The 22595-nt window shown below is 39.0% G+C and overlaps 1 protein-coding gene across 13 annotated transcripts in view; it reads right to left on the bottom strand.

Moving 5' to 3' along the window:
• adgrb1a (adhesion G protein-coupled receptor B1a) overlaps window positions 1-22595 on the bottom strand; it is a 563161-nt gene that overhangs the window by 316780 nt on the left and 223786 nt on the right. For 11 of the 13 annotated variants that reach the window (XM_072569963.1, XM_072569962.1, XM_072569956.1 and 8 more), the window contains exons 5-7: window positions 19591-19755; window positions 8168-8332; window positions 1084-1248 (exon numbers count right to left, since the gene is read on the bottom strand). In XM_072569963.1, the coding sequence (XP_072426064.1) occupies window positions 1084-1248; window positions 8168-8332; window positions 19591-19755 (495 nt within the window). The remainder of the gene's footprint in view (window positions 1-1083; window positions 1249-8167; window positions 8333-19590; window positions 19756-22595) is intronic. The other 2 variants (XM_072569966.1, XM_072569969.1) reach the window with 1 other exon arrangement.

The following is a 22595-nucleotide window of genomic DNA, read 5'->3' as shown; positions in this document are numbered from 1 at the left end:
ATTTCACGAGTTACCAGTTGCTATGCAACATTACCAGCTCCATATTATTAACCTCATCATATTTGACAAGACTCAGGTCACTTACATAATCAGTGTGTTTTTAGACTCTGATTCAGTATATCAGTGAGCCATGCTTTGGCAGTATCTAGAAAAATATTGCAACATCAAGCTGTAACTTGAAAAGGGGATATGCACTGGTTCAGTGATCAACGTGTTTTTGAGATTTGCTATTGCAGAACATCTGGACAAAAATGAGGCAAGTGCCTGTTCAGACAATGGATCCCAAAAATCTGCAAAGCAGCATTATGCTGAGAAGCTTAGGCACAGAAATTTGGCTTCCACATTCCAGTTTGGTTGGTGAGATTCCATTGAGGGTTGTTAGTATTGTGACATCCATTACTCCCCAGCACTTAAATGGAAGGACTCCTGCTGGAAGTGGAAAATTCCCAAGTTTATTTGGAAGTTTATTTGGTTTCAGCTTTTATTACATTTAAGCTGCCCCGAAAACAAAACTTAACAGTTTCAAATATCACCTTTCTGGTTCCTGAACTGCAGTCCACCAACCCCCCACCCCAATGTGTAAAAGGAAAATGGTCATTTAAACAGAAAACGTTTAAAAAGATCCACCTATCAAAATGCGTTCGTGGCTCAGGAAACCTTGAAGAAGAGGTTGTTTTCCAGGACTACATTATTTGTCACTTACCAGTATGGTAGTGGCCAAAATGTGCCAATACTAGAAAGGATACCTCCCAAACATTCTGAAAATTGAGAACCTCTCTGCGCAGCCCTTGGTGCTGTGACAGACTCAGTGGTGGAACATCCTTGTGGACGTATGCCAGATCTTCCACAAAGAAAGTTAGCGCCTTGGACTTGTGGGGGCTGAATACTTTTCCAGTCATATTAAGTCCATAGTTTTTAACTTAATAAGAGAATCTGAAGATTTGAATTTGGGTTCACAGCGACTCAAGAATAAAATATTGAAGCTCTTCCCTGTCAGCTTTTCCCTCACCCTTTATAAAATGGTATCGCTCAACAATTCACTAACAAAAAGCACAGGCTACAATCTGAATGAATGAAGCTTACCTGGGCACTGTCTTGGAAAGCATGGCCTGTTTTCAGACCAGAAACCCTGGCATTCAGCTCCACCAAAGGAAGGCCCATTGCATTCCCTTGTCCGTTGTTGTGTCCCATTTGAGCAAGTGGCAGAACACTGACTCCAGCTAGACCAATCATTCCAGTTCCCGTCCACTTGTTGGAAAGAAAACAAACAACTATAAATTAAACACCGCGTTTTCAAGGTTATGATGGGAATTAGCAAAGATATCTTTGGCAAGTTGATTGCAATGCTGAGTAATTTAATTATCAAAATGCATATAAATGAATATAAAACAAAAATTGCTGAAACTTATTCTTCTGAAGGTTATCTGATGATATAATTTAATAGAGAAGATCAATAAAGTACACAATATAGGAGAAGTGAAGAAATATTTTTATTTTCTTTCTCATGAGAAACTGGCCTGAGAAGGCAGGGAGGGAGACTCATATTGAATTTTAATGGAGTTGGGAAGAGCAGACAAGCCTTTAAAAATGGGGGCAGGAGCTGAATGTGAAAATACCACTCCTGTTTCAAAAAGATCCAGTATTTGTTGGGAGAACAAAGGGAATAGGGCTTACAGCACACAGGTGGGAGAGCGATTTGAACTCAATGTTGAATTGTAAATACTCTTAAATGGTGATTTACAATCCTTATAACGGTCATGATTTGAAGTTTTTTTATTTAATTTCCACTCTTTCATTTAGAAAGAAACAGGCTGTCACTGTCAGTGAGAAATAAACTCTGCTGGAATTATTCAATTGATACACATAGGTTTTATGAAAACTATCCTTTCATACTATTTTAACAGAGCTCTTTGTTAATATGTGACAGCATTGGAGAGGGTACAGAGGAGATTTCCCAGGATGTTGCCTGGGCTGGAGATTTCAGTCGTGAAGAGAGATTGGATAGACTGGAATTATTTTCCCTGGAGCAAACGAGAGCAAGAGGAGACATGATTGAGATGTATAAGATTATGAGGGACATAGACAGGGTATTCAGGAATAAACCTTTCTCCTCAGTGAACATTCAATGATCAGAATGCATAGATTTAAAGTAAGAGGCCAGTGGTTTAGATGGGGTGTGACGAAACATTTTATTCACCCAGAGGGTGGTAGGAATCTGAAACTCACTGCCTGTAAGGGTGAGGGTGGCAAAAAGCATCATAATGTTTAAGAAGTATTGAGATGTGCACTTATGAGGCTAAGGCATTCAAGGCTCTAGGCCAAGTGCTGAATAATGGGATTAGGATCATTAGGTGCTTGTTTTAGAACAGACCTGATTTGATGATCTGAACAGCCTTTTTCTTTGCTGTAGACCTCTATGAATATAATATTACCCTGAGGGGTAGGATTATGCTATAATAAATGATTGGCTGAGTTTCTAAAGTTTAGCTACTCAATAGGGATTTACAAGTTTACTGTTTACTGACACTTAAAAGGGTTAATTAACTTGTTAGCTATCTTTGATGTGGTATATGAAGAGAAGCATGCTTGTTTTTTTTATAAGACAGTAATACGTCAGGACATTTAAAAGCTTGGAGTATCACAGGAGTGACAGCCATATTAAATGATGAGCAGTTCATTTATCTTTCATCTCCACTTGGCCAGTGAGGTTTTCCTAAGTTGGTTACTGGATGATAATGTTCAAGGGAAATATTCTACCAAGCTGGGTCTAGTGAGTTGTGAAATTCCCCAACTCAAACTATTTCTCTTGGGATAAAATCCATCCCAACTGTCATCAAAGGGACTTGTTCATTGGTCCTAATTGATTCTTTCCTGTTCTCAAAATCTGGCAAGATTTTATTTTGTTATTGTGTCTTTCTTCTAATTATATTCACAACTAACTATAGCAGTATAGTCTACGTCATATGTCTGTACCACTTTGATCAAATATTTTGTCACCCATTCTAATCTTCGGCTCTGAGACAATTTTTATTTGATTGCACTCATGAAATATTTTAAGGTCTTTTACTATATTGAAGAGATTACTTAACTGTAACTGGTTAACTTTCACAATTTTGTATGACAATAAAACAATTTACTTCACAGGTGAAGCTGTCCTCACCTGGAATGCATTTTCATTGGTGGAAATAAAGGAATAGAAATCCACAGCACCAAAAAAGGCTTTTGGCCCATTATGTCCATGCCAGTCAAAAAAAAACCATCTAACTCTTTTAATTCCATTGTCCAGCACTTGGCTCATACCTAGTATGCTTTGGAAATCAGGAGTGAAAACCCCAAAGATTTTCTTCCATTTTAAAAAAAAAGCCAATTACGCTGTTCTGTTATCACTTTTGGCAAAATCATCTGACCTGAGTACAGTCCAGGGATAAATATAGGAATTATGAGCTGGAGTAGTCAATTTAGGTCCTCAAACCTGCTACACCACTTGTTATGATCATGGCTGATCTCATCTTGGCCTCAACTCTACTTTCCTGCCTGCTCCCCACAACCTTTGAACTCATTATTAATTAAAAACCAGCAAATCTTCTCCTTAAATTTACTCAATGTCCCGTGTTTGTTACCAATGCAGCACTGCGCTAGTTATGTGTTTCCGGTTGACAAGACATAACTAGTGAGGTCACACAAGGCTCGGTCCTCAAACCCAAATTTTGCTAGTTTATATTTACTCATTTAAGATTTTATCATCTGAATCAGATATCCATTTTAATGAATCAGAAGCAAAATATCTGACCCGTGTAATTAGGTTTATTGTGTTCAATAAGCTATTTAAGAATCAATGCATTTAATTGCCTGTTTGATACAACAGAATTTGAGGGAATGTTTTGACAACAAAGAGAAGATGGGGAAGGAATGTGCTGTAAAGAGGCAATCTTAGAGTAAAGAATGTGGATGCCATGGATCAGGCTACCAATTATGGAGTGAATAGAGGGACATTGTACCAGAAATCAGAGCCACCGAGTGTGTCATAAATATAAAGGAGGAGGTTCTGCAGGACAGTTCTTATCAAAGGATGACCATCTTCAGAGAGTTTAGATGCAATGTAGCTATCACTGAATAGAACTTGATGACTGAATCAAATGATTGGGAAAGTGGGAGATCCTACATAGCTGAACCAGAGTAGAGGACTTCAGACCTCCATATGGTGTTCCAGTTTTGGGAGTCTTGCAGTTATTGTTGTATCACATACATAAATACCTTTTCATTTCAATTATCATTTGCTTGTTAACTTAAGTTTAGCTTGCATTGGTTCTAATTCATGTTAGAATTAAGCTTTAAAAAATGAAATATTGGGAATTTCTTAGGTAACTTGGTAAAAATATTTTGATTTATGGTTCCCCCCTGCCCTCCCCATTGGTTCATAACAACATTAAAGTCCACTTCATACATGTGTACTTCAGAGGTTCAAGTCTTAATTGCAAGAAATAGTCTTGATGTGACTTGAAACAAGTTGCAAAAATAATGATTTACAGACTGTAGCAAAGCATGTGGGGTTGAACATAAAATTCGGAGTTCAGGTGAATGGAATCTTTAAAGAATTTGCTCAGCAGCAGGGGCTTAGGGAAGAACGGAATAGTTTGTTAATAATAAAACACAACAGGCCATAACTGGAAATGCAATAGAACTAATAAAAGATTGACTTAGAAAAAGGGGAGGACAGTGGAAATCAAAATGGTGCATTGATTTCCAATTAGGTGAAGTTAAGTTAACAAGGAATTGTCACAGGTCTCGACAGTCAGACAGATTTTTTAATCACTCAGGTGATGAAGTGTGCATTGGAAAAGAAGGAAAGTGGAGTTGAGGATTGTCAGATCAACCATGATTTCATTGAATAGCAGAGCTGACTTGATGAGCCAAATGGCCCACTCTGATCTTTGTCTGAGCGTCAAAGCTGATTCAGAGAATTTCTCCTTTGTACATAAATTTAGAGAAGCGGGAGTGAAATGTCCTTTAAGCAAACTGCCACAAAACTGCGCTCTTACAAAGTGTTTAGGTATGGATAGCTTTGTGTATAATCCTCTATTTCAGCAATGCATTTGACAATGAGAAAATATAGATTGCCAAATTCAATACTTAGTTAGTGACCTAAAGGCAGAAATGTAGAAAACTGAGAATGCAAACCGACCAGACATATGTAGAATTTTTCAGGGTAAAGGAAATGCCAGTTGGTGGATGGTGTAGATCCATTAAAGCGGAGCAGAACTTAGATAAACTTAGAAAAATGATGTTGGTGCAGGAAATCAAAAATACTGTCTCTTTGGTAATAAAGTCTTGCGTAATACGGGAATCCTCAGTAATGGCATATGAACATGAATCAAGTGACAAGATGTTTACTAACAGGTCCCAGTTTTGAACCTTGCAAATAAATTGGAATGAGAGCAGATTCAATATTGATGTTGAGAAGAAACTATGCTGAAAATAGTGGAGAAGGTAAACATCTAGTCCTCTCAGGTTAGTAAATGTGAAGGTTCATGTTTCATTGAAATGGACCAATGTGCTAATTCTCTAGGGTTAGACTAGGATGAGTGTACTGATTATAATGAGGGCCAGGAGGATCACATTGAGTATGAGATCCTTAATTGGGACTGTTAACCTGGGCCAATTAAGGAGCCCTGGCTGACAGATATGGGTGGCACGGTGGCACAGTGGTTAGCACTGTAGCCTCACAGCGCCAGAGACCAGGGTTCAATTCCCGCCTCAGGCAACTCTGTGTGTGGAGTTTGCACATTCTCCCTGTGTCTGCATGGGTTTCCTCCGGGTGCTCCGGTTTCCTCCCACAATCCAAAAATGTGCAGGTTAGGTGAATTGGCCATGGTAAATTGCCCGTAGTGTTAGGTGAAGGGGTAAATGTGGGGGAGTGGGTCTGGGTGGGTTGAGCTTCGGCGGGTCATTGTGACTTGTTGGGCTGAAGGGCCTGTTTCCACACTGTAATCTTGTAATCTAATCTAATATGACAGGAGACTCAGAGTGTCTCCTCACTCTGGGGACTTGCTCTGAGCTGGCTGGTCAAGTCCATGTACTATGGACTTGCAAATAATAGATGACTTGGTGATGAGATATCAACCCCCATGCAGTTATTTCAGTTAGGGCGGCTGTTTTGGCCAGCACAGATGTGTTGGGTTGAAGGGCCTTTTGCTATGCTATACGTTGCTGTGACTCAATGACTCATAAGAAGTTGAATGCTGGAGGTTAAAGAATAAAAAAGGAAACTGTTGTATTTTCCCAGTTATGGAGCATTCCCAGTAATGTTTATGACAATCATGGGCTCTCCCATAAACTCACTGAGAGAATGAATCAGAGGATAGAAAGCTATAGAGATTTTGGTTGAGGATAAAGTATCCCCATGTTCATCGAGTGAGGTAAACAATTAACAATTATTGTTTGAGATTGGCTACAATGCTGATCCTATGTTGCCAGGTTGTAAGAATTCTTCCAAAGTATTGCTGAAGGTACTGAAAAATAAAAGATAATGATTTACATCATTCATGGGAATTGTTTGCCAGTTCCCTTGTGTATGGTTAATATAAAATGTGGCTTAACTACTTTGTTCTGTTATTGTGGGCATTATTCTTAATACACTTGCTGAAGGCGTTGATTTCTTGTTAAGAGACAAATTGGCTGGGTATAAGTTAGTGGGATCTCCAGTAATTTCAGAAAAGCCAGCACAGGCTGTTGAGACTGAAGTTTTACAGGGATAATTTTACCATAATATTGTCAGATTGTGATGTCTGACTGTTGTCAAATTAATTCCAGGTTATCAAGTTGGGCAAGAAGTAGATTAAATTGTTGTAGAGGATGATTTAAAGGTTTCATGAGCTAAAATCATGGATGTAGAGCAGATGTTGGTGCGTGTATAGTGATCTGCATCAGTTAACTTCTTAATGTACACCCTCAACCGAAGAGCTTGCCTCACACAGATGTTCTGGGCAAACAGCCATAAAGTTCTTTGAATGTGATCACTTCATAAGTGAAGACCATCTCACAGGCTAGCTGAGGATTGGCTTATAGTCCTTCAGATTACCCATCTGAAGTTTACCGACAAGATCTCAATTATAGGACATGTGTGTATTCGGAAGACTTGGGCTAAAATACCAGATTTTTATCGGCAAAAGTTGCATTAGGTTATGGTTAGTCTTAATGGGTGGCACGGTGGCACAGTGGTTAGCACTGCTGCCTCACAGCACCAGAGACCTGGGTTCAATTCCTGCCTCAGGCAACTGACTGTGTGGAGTTTGCACATTCTCCCCGTGTCTGCGTGGGTTTCCTCCAGGTGCTCCGGTTTCCTCCCACAGTCCAAAGATGTGCAGATCAGGTGAATTGGCCATGCTAAATTGTCCGTAGTGTTAGGTAAGTGGTAAATGTAGGGGAATGGGTGGGTTACGCTTCGACGGGTCGGTGTGGACTTGTTGGGCCGAAGGGCCTGTTTCCACACTGTAAAGTAATCTAATCTAATTTGTCAAATGGTTGGGAAGCCCAGCTTTTGAGCAAATCAATTCTAGAACTGAGATGACGAAGCTTTTCTTCACTCAGAATGTGGAAAGCTCTGGCCGTGCACTCAGTGCCATATGTCTTTATTTTTTATTTGTTTGTGAGATGTAGGCATTTTTGACTGGTCAGCATTTATTGCCCATCCCTAGTTGCCCTTGACAAGATGGTGGTGAGTTACCTCTTTAACTGCCGCAGCACACATTGTCTCTAGAAAGTGATTTTTTTTTTGGCTTTTAGCAAGATGTTTGGTGTTATCTTGACTATTTAATGGCAATTTACCTTTTCATTTGACATACATTTTCCTGTTAACTTGTGTCTAATAACTGTTAAAGTGCTAGTTACAAGAAGTGAAATTGTTATTTTGGTGTTATATGGTAAATTTACTTTGGTTCAAGGTTTCTGCACATGGATTGTAACAATATCTAAGGAGGTAATTTTAATCTAACTGAAAACCCATAGGATTGAACTGAAAACCAGATTTACACACAGCCCAATATTGCATTTCAATGGGCAATAAAATCAGGTGAAGTAAAAAAAAACTCTGTTGTTTTCACAACTGATGGATTAAAATTAATCTTGAATGCTGCCTCTGAATTAATTGTAAATGTAATAAACAGCATACCGGGACAAAGTGCAATGTTGCAGAACTTGGTTTGCTTCTCAGGTCCTTCACAGGGATTCCCTCCAAATTGAGGTTGGATGCAGGAACGGGTACGATCTCGGTGACCCCTTCCACATGTGGAGGAGCACAAGCTCCATGGCGACCATTCCTCCCAGACACCATGGACTGAAAACAGAACAACAAGGTCTTGATCTCAATTTATGATTCGGTTTATGTGTGAAAATTTGGGGTGCTGAAAAAGGCAATTAGTATAAATTAGATGGTCTTGGCGTGCCATAAACTGTCTGTACAGCAACTCTGCTTCAATCATCTCTCCATTCTGCTCAAAAATGTATGCTGTCTTAATACACAAAATTTGCTCTCCCACACTGGGAAATAATAATTTTTGAAATAACATGGATAGATATCCATATGGTACCATGCACGTGTCTATCATTTGCAATGAAGAATGTATGTGCATCTAAACCATACAAAGCATAAAGATTATAGATTTGAACCATGTATTGGTTAAGTTAGCTGGTAGAGTGGAGTTATGGCTACTAAAATTGACCTTTGGATTTCTGAAAAAGATAGGGGAAATGCTTGGCGATGGTTCAATTCCTGATTTCCGTTCAGTGATTGATATGGACATGTCTAGGTCAAAGGTCCCAATCAATGATCACTGAGCCTCGCAAATAGATGGAGAAGGAAAGAACTGTTAATTTATGTGCAATATTTCACAACCATACAACATATTTCATTCTAACAACAGAGGAATTCGTTTTGAAATGTAATAACTCATATAATGTCAATAAATAACTTATGTGCAACAAAACTGCCAAAAAAAGCAATGAGTGTTTGGTCATGTTGATTCAAGAACAAAAGAAACTTGGGATACTTCATGTTCATCTAATTTAGTTGAATTCCTCATCCAAAAGGCAAGGCACTTATAGTGTACTATTTCTTCAATATTGCACAAACCTGTCAGTATAGTTTAGGCAGTGAAGTCTTGAAGTGAGATGAATCCACAACCTCTGACTCAGAGGCAAGATTGCTATTATTGAACCAAGGCTAATACATTTTGGTAATGATCATATTGTTCGGGGTGCAGATCATAGCCATGGAAGTATACGTCATTAAGATATTATCATTTGAGGACAAGATGAAGGACATTGAAAATAAAAGCTTTAACCTATTGTGAAAACAGAATAGTAGATTGGTTTGAGTGAATTACTATATACCTTATCCAATTGCTATGCCCATATTTATCAATAATAAATTACCTTAACTTCAATGACCAATTTTTGGTAACTATTTGTCACTTGGAGCCATCAAAAGTCTTACAGTGGTGAATAGATTTTAATTAAACGTGCTGAGAAACAAAAATGTTGATACTGCACCAGATTTGGTTAGTTCCTACCTAAATTTATAAACAAACATACACATCAATCTTTATTCAGAAGATAAGTGCATGTGAAGCTTTCATTCTGAAGGTAGGCCGCAAAAAGAGAACCAATTGCAGAAATACTGTCTTCATGATCTGACTTACTTTAATGTAGGATAAGTCTTTGGAAGCACATCAGTTGCAGCATGTCATATTTTAAATGGTGCTGCCTATCAAGGAGGCACAATCATCACCTAGACCAACTATGATTATCTGAATCTGGTAAAATGCTATCAAATAAATATGTACACCTCACTGGCAATGAAAATAGGGACTCTCAGATTTCAAGCCTGCAAGGATCCATTTGCTGCAAGGCCACCAGTGCTGCATCGAACATACAGCAGTCAGTGATATTGTGCCCTGGCTTTATAAATGCCTCCAAATCCTCCCTCAGCATTTTACAACAATAATTTTAAAGTGTGCCCTGGAGTGGGAAACCAGCTTGCAACCACCCCAGACAGACAACTTCTACTTGATCAGTCCTTGACAAGGTGTCAGATGCTGGATGCTCTGAACTGAACCCCCTCCCACTCCCTCCTGTAGAATTTGTTTTATTTCCGAACTCTGTTTATTGTCACCTTTTCTTTCATTTTGGCACTTCATCCTCCTCTCTCTCATCAGTCAACTGCTAATTTTTCAGAATGCCTTTTGAGCATTTTCAAAGCTCAAATATAATAACGGCACTTACCTTTTTTAAGGGTAAATTCCTCATAAATGTCATTTTCATTTCACAGTTTGCTGGTCACTCCTATTATTCTAATACCATACAAAGGTCTGAGCTGGGCAAAGAGTTGTCAAAAATAATGGCATTGAGTTGACGATAGATGATTAGATTTACACTGCAGGTGAACTGCTCACTTGTGGTTAAACGCGCCTGCATGAAAAATTGATCCTAGTCACTTTGTACTGAAATACAAAATGTGGATAAACCTTCTTTGTTCCAATTAGTGCATTTGAGAAGCATGAGTAACAAGCTGTTCCACTGTTCATTCTTTAACTCTACAGGACTTGGTTAAACAAAACATTGGCACATCCTAGGAATTCAATTCTGTTTAAATCTAATGGGTTCAGTCCAGCCCAACTTTGCTTCTTTAGGCTTTCTTTTGTGTATAACAGACTGTGCTGTGTACGAGAAACCAAGACTAAGCAAATTAGCTCGGAGCTAAGGAAGACCTTTAACAGTGGTGATGACTTGAATGTATGATTCCAGTCTTTTCAATTTGGCTCTCAGTTCAATGGACTTGGGCTCAGCATTTGGGCCATGGCCCAGTGCTGCTTTGTTCAATAGCGACGAATAACAATTTGCTTGTTCTTATTTCATTTTTTATTCTACCACAGGAAATGAGGACTTTATGTTCTGCATCAGAAGACCACAATATGGCAAGGAGCTCCTTTAACAAGTAAAGTCAGGGGAGCCAAGCACAGTGACGTTACACAACTAAGCTCAAACAAAAGCTGACTGTGCTGCCCAGTCACCTCTCTATTTGCCCTCATTTTCTGCCGAGTTTGTCCTTTAACAATTCAGTGATTTCCTGTGGGATTATTGAAGAACAATGTTTCTTCTGCAGTTCCCATACCAAATATCTGCTGTGTGGCCATGACTGGACTGTTGCCACTGTTACTGTTCTGATATTATCTAATCAAATGTGCCAAACTGGAGCTCAGCGTCTCTTTCCTAACAGTATGCCAATTATGAACCACAGTTCACGATGTCTTGACAAACACCAGATTATGATATAAAGTGTGGTTCTTGGCAACCATTTGAAATTAAACAGATAATGAACCTCTCTGACTCAAAGACATGCTTCCCAAGTCTGGTGCCTGTTGCAGAGCTTCTATACAGAACAGAATTATTCTTGTCATTCAGAAGTCATAAGAGACTGAGTGTTTAACTTTGATCATGTTTTATTCTGCTTTCTGATGAATGCTTTATTTAATCAATTATTGTATTTTTGCAGAGTTTTTTTGTGCATACATAAGAATGTGTAAAACATCTAAATGCTTTTCAGTCTGCCAAGTATATTCTGGTCACAATTAAATCTCCACACAATCATGAAAGAAAATTTTGTATAAATATATTCTGAAGTCCAAAGTAACCGAATGAGACACTTAGTTATGAACACATTATGACTCAGTGTGGATTTTGGTTGCTGTCCTTGGGAACAATACTCCTTCTTCCAGACACAACAAGAAAGGAATCATAATAATTATTATCATTGTGCTCACCTCAGACTATACTAATTTCCATAAGCATCAATCTTCTTCCAAAAGAGATAATTGTCTAGCTTGCACATTAAACAGGATATCCATGCATGGTGAGCTGGTGTTCTTCTGGAAACGATCATTTTTAGTAATACCCAGTGACAAAAACAATCATTCTTTAGTCTGGCAGCAGAATTTCAAAAACAACTGAATCTTTCTTACATATGCACCTACTTCCAAACATAGTTGCTTTTGCATAACAATGCAAGAGAAAATGGATTTTGTCCAATCGATAATCTTCCCTGATATTTGTTTAATTCTTTGCTCATGATTTATCAAACAACTTGTTCATTTCTGTAATTAAGCTGAACAGAAGGATACCACATAGTCCACCTTTGAGGAGCTATCCAATTAGTTCCACTAGCCCACACCATCCCCCAAGTCACTGCAAGGCTTTCCTTTTCAAGGATACATTTAATCCCCTTTTGAAAGTTACCACTGAATTTGAATACAACAACCTTTCAACCAGGGAAGTCCAGAATTGTGTAAACTACTGCCTTGTAATGTTCCTCCTCATTCTCTCCTCTGACCCTCTTGTCAGAGAGTCATAGAGATGTACAGTACGGAAATAGACCTTTCAGTCCAACTTGTCCATGCCGACCAAATATCGTAACCTAATCTAGTCCCATTTGCTGGCACTTGGCCCCTATCTCTCTAACTCTTCCTATTCATCTACTTATCCAGATGTCTTTTAAACATTGTAATTGTACTAGCCTCCACCACTTTCTCTGGCAGCTCATGCCATACATGCACCACCCTCTGTGTGAAAAAGTTGCCCCTTAGTTCCCTTTTAAATTTTTCCCCTCTTACCCTAAATCAATGTCATCTTGTTCTGGACAATTTCGTTTGATTTCTGGCCTCTTTATTGAATCGTCCCACCAAAGGAAATTGTTCTTCCTTATTTACTTCTGAAAACCTGTCAGAATTTTGAAAAACTATTCAAGTTCCCCTTAAACTTCTCAGCCCTAAGATAAATCCTAACTTTTCCAGTTTCTTTAAATAATTAAAGTCTTTCATCCCTATAATGATTGAAACTATGTTATTACAGAACCATAATCAAATGAAGTTACCTCTTTTAATTACATGAAATGTCCTATTTATACTGAAACTTAAAACAAAATTACTTTGTGTTATTACTCATTCTTGTGAGTTAGACTTTGCTGGCAGGATCAACAGTTTTAGTCCATTCCATGTTCCCATAGAAAGCAATGGTGCACACACCTCCTGAACAATTGATACTGGCTTGCTAGGCCACTTCGCAGGGCAGTTAACGTCAACTGAACACAATACCATTGACAAGCTTCATCTGACTGTCCATACTCAGATTGTGCCTTTGTTTCTTCCACACTCTCATAGTTCACACAGTTACTAATTTTCTTTGTAAAGCCATGGCCAATCAGAACTACTCACACTGACAAAGTCGAGAGTGTGCCGCTAGAAAAGCACAGCAGGTCAGGCAGCATCAGAGGAGAAGGAGAATCGACATTTCAGGCATAAACCCTTCATCAGGACTTTCTCCTACTCACACTGACAGTCACATATTCACTCCATGTGCAATTAATGAACTGTTCTAATAATTGATAAGTGTAAAAATGTTGTAAACTTGCAGTTCACTCACCGATATGTAAAGAACCCACATTATTAGGAAATTTTCATAAATCTAGGTTTATTTTCCAGGGTGAGTACTACCTTGATTTCTGCCCTCTTGTTTATTAAATGTCCCCATCAAAGGAAATTGTTCATCCTTATTTACTGCTGAAAACCTATCAGAATTTTGAAAAACTATTGAGCTTGACTTAACTCCACACCTGACAGTAAATCTAATTTCAGTTCATTTTCTCATTATTCTCAATGTCTAATCTGATCATCTTCAATTTCACTTTCTTGTCTGAATTTGACAACTTTTAATTACCTTACTAATTTGTTTATATCAGCCTTGAATATCCTTTATCCTTAACAACATAGCCTTGACAGCCCCCTGCAATAAAGAATTCCAGAGGTTCACTGCCATCAAAAGTGCACCCCTCCTCCCCGCCCCCCCCCCCCCCCTTCTACCATTGCCATTAAGTCAATGAATCAACCTTTGTTTAATGAAGAGGGCAGGAGAACATGAAAGTCAAGCTTGTGAAACTACTGCACAGTACTTTATTGTGTGCCAAAAAGTGGAGGGAGCATGTAATAGACATGGTTAAGCAGTTACACAGTAAATGGATTAGATCTAAGCTCTGCAATACTGCCATTTCCAGTTAAGACATTCCACAAACATCCCATCGTCAATGATGTGAGAGACTAGGATATCAGCGCTAAAGGCATAGCTGAAGCATTTGATCCAATTTACCCAGAAGCGTCAAATGATTGGTCCATCTTGGCCTTCTCCTGAGGTCCCCAGCGTGATGTATGCCAGTCCTCAAGCAATTCAATTCATCACGTGATGTCAAGAAATGGCTGAAAACACTGGACACTTCAAAGGTTGTGCACTCCAACAACAGTTGGAGGATACTATTGATGGCCTGTGCTCCAGAACTAGCCAAATCTTTAGCCAAGCTATTCTAGCGCAGCAATAACACTGGCATCTACCCCAAAATATGGAAAATTGCTTAGGTGTGTCCTGAGTAGAAAAATCAAATGCAACCTTATCAATCAATGCCATATTGGTCTACAATCAATTATTACTGGAAAAGGTCATTAATGGTCCTATTGACTGGCACTTGCAAATAACCTGCTAACAGACATTCAGTTTGGGTTTTCCAAGCCATTTGGTTCCTGACCTCATTACAGTGCTTGTCCAAACATGGACAAAAAACTTCAGAAGTGTTGTGAGAGTAACTAACATTTGTATCAAGGCATCATTCAACCAAGTATGGCATCAAAGGGCTCTAGCGAAACTACAGTTAATGGGAATCAGGCAGAACACTCACAGCTATTGGAGTGATACCTAGGATAAAGGAAGATGATTGTAATTGTTGAAGGTCAATAAGCTCCAGAACATCTCTGGAGGTCCTCAAGATGGTCTTGTTAGCCCAGCCATTTTAAACTGCTTCATTAATAAGCTTACTATCAAAAGAAGGTCATAGATAGTCAAGTTAGCAGATGTTTGCAAAATTTTCAGCATCATTTGTGACTCCTTCCTGCCTGTCTACTTCCTCAGATATGAAAGCAGCCTATGTCCGCACACAAACATTTAGACATATCCAGGCTTGATAAGGAATAAGTAACCTCATTTCTACCTTCTAATTCCCTTATCTGTTTTACCTGAGTCACAAGCATAGGCCAAATGCAATGCTTTAATTTAAAGGGTATGATTGCCTTCTGGAATTACGAGAAAACATACCCTCTCTGTAATTCATCACTGTATCTTTAGCTTGTGTCCAGATCAATGACACTGAGCAAAAGCTCCGCAAGCTACCGGCACCTACTGCAAATATAATTGCCTTCAGTCACACTGGCATCTGTCAGCTCTCAAATACTGCAGCTTCAACATATCAACCACCCTGCCATTTTATTAGGTGCTAATTCATCCATTTTTCTTAATTTATAATTAATTACTTTTCCCATTCCTCATAAGCTCTGCTACTGTTTGCAGGCCTAAGTAACACTTAAAGAACCTTTCACTCATTATATTTTGAAAGATTGATGAGAGAATACTTGTCAATCAATCACTTACAATTGTCCATGTGATATCACATTGATTTCTTCTAGCTCACAGGCCGAGATGCCACTCTCTTCCCTCCACATGAATTCATGGGCTCCTGTATTCTCTTTTTCTCTCTCTCTCCTGCTCCACTCTTGGTGCTGCTACCTGGGAATTATATCTCTCCACTTTCTCCAAATTCCATATTGCTTTAGCCATGTTATCGTGGATAGATAGAAATGTGGAATTCAGGATACTGACAGATCAGCCATGATCTTACTGAATAATGGAGCAGACTTGAAGGGATGAATGGCTTACTACTTCTTGTAATTTGCATGTTCATATGTTTTATGGGTTCTCTCTGTTCTTCTCTCTGAATATCAAACATTGCATTGGCACTCCCATTCACTCTCTCTCTGTCTCTCACACTGTCATTCTCTCTCTCTGCAAAAGCCATGATGTTTTATGAGATCTCATACAGTCTCTGAATTCCACATTGCTTCACAGAAACTCTCTCTCTATCGAAATCTCCAAACTCTAATCTATTTTATGTGCTCTCTTTGTCTGTGGTTTTCTATTTGATCCTCTACAAAATTCCTTTCTCTGCTACTTAATATATGGTTATATATGTGGTGGCCTGGTGGCTCAGTGGTTAGCACTGCTGCCTCAAACCACCAGGGATCTGGGTTTGATTCCAGCCTCAGGCGACTGTCTGTGTGGAGTTTTCACATTCTCCCCTTGTTTGCATGGGTTTCCTCCAGTTTCTTCCCACAGCCCAAAGGTGCACAGATTAGGTGGGGAATGCAAAGTTACAGGGATAGGGTAGGGACGTTGATGCTCTTCGGATGGTTGGTATTGTTTCGGTGGGCCGAATGGCCTGCTTGCACACTGTAAGGATTCTATGATTCTATACTTATCCAGCAGATGAATGATGTTTGAGGAAGTTAGGTCAATGCAGGTTGGAAGTTAGAAGACTGAAACGTGATTGTATGGAAACTTGCCAGATTTTGGTGTATTTGACAGTGCAGATGGTGTTAGTTTATTTCCTCTCATGGGGAAATCTAAATCTAGAGGGTTCAGCTCTTTCTTTTAAGAAAGCAGTCTCCTATTCAAGACTGAGGTGAAGATAATTTTATTTTCTCAGGTGGTCATCAGCCTTTAGAATTCTCACTGTGGCACTCAGTTCACAGAACATTCTTGAGGCTGGATTAGAATAAATTTTGATTGGAAAGGAGACAATGCAGAAAGTGAAGTTCAGCCATGGTCAGCTCAGCCATAATATAAGTGGCTTGAGGGACTGGATCACCTCCTCCTGTTCCTATCTCCTTTTAAAATAGTGGCAAATGATTCTGAATGCACGGCATCTTCTGGGGGTAGAGTTATTGAGATGTACAGTACAGAAACAGACCCTTCGGTTCAACTCATCCATGCCGACCAGATATCCTAACCTAATCTAGTCTCATTTGCCAGCACTTGGCCCATATTCCTCTAAACCCTTCATATTCATATATCCATTGAGATGTCTGTTAAACGCTGTAATTGTATCAGCCATGGCTACTTCCTCTGGCAGCTCATTCCATATACACACCACCCTCTGTGTGAAAACATTGTCCCTTAGGTCCCTTTTATATCTTTTCCCTCTCACCCTAAACCTATGCCCTCTAGTTCTGGACTCCCCCACCCCAGGGAAAACATTTTGTCTATTTATCCTATCCATGCTCCTCATGATTCTATAAACCTCTATAAGGTCACCCCTCAGCCTGCAATGCTCCAGGGAAAACAGCCCCAGCCTATTCAGCTCTCCTGATAGCTCAAATCCTCCAACCCTGGCAACGTCCTTGTAAACATTTTCTGAACCCTTTCAAGTTTCAGTGCATCCTTTGGATAGGAAGGAGAGTAGAATTGAATGCAATATTCCAAAAGTAGCCTTACCAACTATGAGACAACACCACAGAATGGTAATGCAAGCATCATGTATACCATTCCCTAAGGAAAAGAAATGATGTAAAACACCTCTTACAATAAAAATATCAATTAAAGAAATCCATCAATATTTATTGCTCATAACAAGAACGTAAAAGCCATCTACTACTATGGAGAGCCATTTTGAGGTGTTAGAAGGAAAAACAACTAGGTTTTTGCAAAAATGTATGCAATCACACATGGACACTTTGGGTAGATTTTGACTGCAATACAGCAAAGCAGGTGATCACAAACTGATAGCTCAGCTTACATGTCTCAGCAAAATTAATTGAAATAAAATGGTGGGAAAGATCTAAAACAATTGATAGCAAATTGAATAGTCAAATTCTACTCCTTGGAGCATAAGCCAAACTCTAGAAGTAATGTAAAAAAACAGGGCTTGCACCTCTTGCATCAGGTAATAGTCTTGAAAAGATTAATTTGGAGGCTATATTAAGCTCTACTCAAATCTGATCATGCAGCTTTGAGTGGGGGTAAGAAAGAACATTTTTTTGATCTTTTGTGCAGATTTAATCTACTGGTCTCCTCACGATATTGGTGTCAAGGTTTTATCTCAACAATATAACTTGCATTTGATTGCTGTCATGCAAAAAACAAAATCTTGTCAAAGACATGACTGTCTACTCACTCAGACTCAATTGCTGACAGTGAACTATGGGCAAATGGTCGATATCTCAAGCTACAAGTGGTTGGTATCACAAAACCAAATGCGATAGCATTGTCAAAGGCCCTCCTAAAAAAATTACTTACTGTACTTCAATATTAACTTGCAGAATATTTTTAAATGTGTTAGACAGAAAGAAAACATGAACTACAGCAGCACAGTGGCTCAGCAGTTAGCACAGCTGCCTCACAGCGCCAGGGTCCCAGGTTTGATTCCAGCCTTGGGTGACTGTCTGTGTGGAGTTTGCACATTCTCCCTGTATCGGCGTGGATTTCCTCTGGGTGCTCCGGTTTCCTCCCACATTCCAAAGATATGCAGGCCAGGTGAATTGGCCATGTTAACTTGTCCATTGTGTTAGGTGCATTAGTCAGAGGGGGGTGGGTTACTCTTCGGAGGGTCGGTGTGGACTTATTGGGCCGAAGGGCATTTTCCATACTGTAGGGAATCTAATCACTTCAGAAGTTCCATAAAAGAATGCTCTGTGAATGTTTTTAGTGTTATCGGCAGGCCAGACATTTTGAAACTTATGAGAAGATTTGTAGATCAGGTTGTAAATTAGCTCACTGAGCTGATAAATTCTTTCTCAGACGTTTCATAACTTTTTGAAATCTTTGAAGGCAATACAATATGCCAATAAGACCACAGTCAGTACTGTCTCACTGCTCATACAAAGCAGAAACTAAGTTTTATTCTTGACAGCTCAATCTATAGTATTAGCTTAGTGGAAAATCAGTGGACTTATTTTCCCTATCCGACGTCTACTGCACATGTTTTGCCAAATTGATTACAATTATGGCTCTTGTGATTACTTCTATCATGTCATCTGGATTAAAAAGCAATTATCTTTCCAGGTAAGTACAGAGAGAAGTAAAGAAGTTACTTCCAAATGTTAAGTGATTTCAGTTAGAGAAAAATAAGCCTTACGCAATGAAAGCATCAGATGAGGAATGATAACTATGCTGAATAAATTGAAGTCGGGGAATTCATCAGAGCAGCATACTTCTGGAGCCACAATAAAAGTCAGAAAGAGAAGATGATGGTACTCTTTCCCTTACATCTGCTAAGAGTCTGAAGCAAAGTATGTCTGCCATGCTTTAACCCTGCATCAACAGTAGAAGTCTACAACACACTTGTAAATGATAGAACATAAACCACGAATCTTTCTTCACTTGTCTAGAAGATCTAAAGGTCCAGGCAATGGTATTGTCACATCAGTGCCTTTGGTATTGACTTTGAGTTTAGTGTCAGGTCAGTTGCAAAGGACACCAGCATTGCATCAGACCAATGTCATTCTTGACTTTGGAATTTTGATGCTATCAATCGCCATTTCCCAGCACTGTCAAGGTCAAATACCTTGATAAGTTACAAACATAGACTAAAATTAGGAAGGTCAGAGGCTGGGATAAATAAGTGAAGGCAATGCACAGCAACAACAAGTGTTTCCATTAGTTCAAGCAAACCTGGACACACTGCTGAATTGTTGCATAGTCTCATTTCTCGCAGAGGTCCACTACACGAGGTGCCATATGGAGATGATACACAGGATCTCATCCGGGTCTGTGTACCCTGCCCACAAGTCGAAGAACAGACAGTCCAGGGGGACCATTCCTCTGCTGCAGGGTCGCCTGAAAAAGAAGATTCATTTGATTGTTACTCAGTTACAGCTGTGTTGCTGTGGCGACTTCTTATTATTTGCCTCTCACAGTGAATGATACCAAACAGATCTTGACATAAAGCAGGTCAACAAAGTAGTTTTGAAAAGAGAACAATGTACAAAGTGAAAAGACTAAGCAAATGAGGATTAAGTGAGGATGTGTTAAAATGAGCGAGAGCAAATAAAAAAATGTCACAACATTCTTGCAAACAGTTAAGGGGAGGCGGTAAAGAAACAGGAAATGCACCATGCTATAAAAAAGTGTTTGCAAGAATAGTTATAGCCATGGTGAATATGAAAAAGTTGGAGAACTTTTCATGCCAATGGAGAATTCCAGTTTAAAAAATAAATCAAAGGCTTACATCAAACAAAAATCTGTGAGCTGTGTACTATCATCATTCAAAATTATACCTCCGATTCTGAAACTGGAACTCCAGTAACATTTCCATGGTCAGTTTCCAAGAAACTAATATCGTCAAAGTAGACAAAATGTATTGATGTAATGGTGACGTCTGTTCATTTATCTGGATGGCTTGATGTGCAAGTAACATTCGGTGGCAGAACATCAACCGTGTCCCAATCTTTACCTATCACAACATTGGCAGCCTTTCCAAATTAGACAGCTCCGATCCATTCTATTAAAGTCCAATCAGAATGTTAGTCATCCATTCAATGAGCAGGTACTTGATTATGTCCTGTTCCTGACAGCACAACTCAGTTGTAAATTAATGTCATTGAACGCTCAAAGAAAATCAGTAGCTTTTGAGTCTGGTATTTGGATCTTATGCACTGGACAAGCTGAGGAACAGGAAGCCTTCAGGTAATCCACAAGATGACAAAATACCACTGGCATGTCGAGAAAACTTGTAAATTTCCAATGTCGAATTCGGCACAACAGCAAATAGGTAAGAAATCTGGCTACAGCATCTTATGTATCAGTAAACTACTGAGTAATGTGATTTCAACTTCAGCACAAGGAATAGATTATGCTTTATATTAAGCTTGCTGGTGGCTATGCGAAAAGCATGTTTCAACATCCAAATCATGTGGTTTCAAAAGACAAGCTATATTTAGCTTAGTAAGTTATTATTAATTCTATCGGAATAACAGAAAATAGTTCCATTTTGTGTGTGAGAAGAATTCTGTGATAATGAATGGATTTGATTTAAACTGTTATGATAAAAAGAGCAGGAGCCAACTGATCAAGTGCAATCTAAATCCTTTATTGACAGCAGTTTAAACTTTTACTTTTCTGAGTTGCTGTCCTTATCCACTTCTGCCTCTGTTTGTAAAAATTTGATGGTACATAGCGTTCCAAGTACAGAGACAGATTTAACAACAGGTACAGCGAGACCTGCTCTGGAATTCCAATACGTTCTGCTTTTATTTCAGTATTTTCCACAGTAGTTTGCTCTTGCTGAGGAAATCTTTCTTATTGAAAATTACTCAAGTCAAATTTAACCTGCTCCTTGAGATTTCTTCACCGTCCTTTGACCACCTGCATGGATTTTACTCAAAGGCAGGGCTTTTGCCCATACGATTCTTCATGGTATTTTCATGGTTTTGACTTTTTCCATTGGAGAAGCAGTTTGCTCCCACCCCCAACCACCCTGAAATTCTTGTGAAAATAGACTCATTGAATAAGTGTGATATGATACATAATCAGAAAAGTGATGCATTTGGCTGAATTTTCAAAAACAAAGCTTTTGTTTAGGTGATCCACAATACACTAATGAAGAAGGTTTAAGAGTGTGGAGCCAGGCATAAGTGGCAAAATGGATTGCTAGCTGGCTTCAAGGTGGGAAATAGAGAATGGGAGTAATGGGCAATTACTCAGAGTAGCAGGAGGTGGAAAGTTAATTTTAAGTAACAAAGGTTCAATTAAAACTTTTGCACTTGGAAGTCCTTTGGAGCAACAGTCATTAGCAGTACAAATCTCAGTAACATTCAAAACTCCTCAAGTAATGAAGCAGTCTACTGCAGCAGGTAGCCAGATTTGCACAACATTCAGGCTTCAGGTTTTAATTGATAAGTGGAAGCAACACTCTCCTAGGCATCAGGCAATAGCCCATCTCCAACAAGAGACAACATGACTACCTATGTATCAATATACAACTACATTATTATTACTCAATCTCCCCAGGAGATTACTAATGATCAGAAACTGAAATAGGCTAGCCATATAAATAATTAAAGAAATTAACAGGTCAAAGATAAAGAATTTTGCAGCATTTAATTCATCCCCTTGCTGTTCAAAGTCTGTTCACCACCTACAGGACAGAAATCATGAGGGTGGTGAAATACTCTCCGCACAACTCGATGGATGCAGCTCCAACAACACTCAAGAAGCTTGATAAAATAGTGACCCACTGGATTTCCATCTCCTCTATTGGCTTAAATTTGCATTCCTTCCAGTACCAGGTAGTAGCAGCAGTATGGAATATCTACAAGATGCCATGCACAACTCACCAAAAATCTAATGGCAGCATTTTAAAAAGTTTAAATCTCAACAAACTTCATGAAGAAGGGCAGTAGGTACTTTGGAATATTATCACCTTCAAGTTTCCTTGCTAATTATATATCATCCTGAATATCAAATAAAGCACTCTTCCTTTCCTGTCACTGATTTAAATCCTGGAACTCCAGCCCAAAAGCACTGTGATTTATGCATCACACGTACGTGACAATTCAAGAAGGTGATTTGTTGGCAAGGCACAGGTGAGGACATTCACAAAGTTCTTCAGGCATTCTGGGCTCACTATTTTGCCATTGCATTTACAAGCAGCATTGTACACCTCTCAATGAACCGCC

This window comes from Chiloscyllium punctatum, chromosome 5 (assembly GCF_047496795.1).
Source record: "Chiloscyllium punctatum isolate Juve2018m chromosome 5, sChiPun1.3, whole genome shotgun sequence".
Lineage (NCBI taxonomy): Eukaryota > Metazoa > Chordata > Chondrichthyes > Orectolobiformes > Hemiscylliidae > Chiloscyllium > Chiloscyllium punctatum.
The sequence above is the reverse complement of the archived record's forward strand: the minus strand, read 5'-3'. Positions and strand labels throughout refer to the sequence as shown.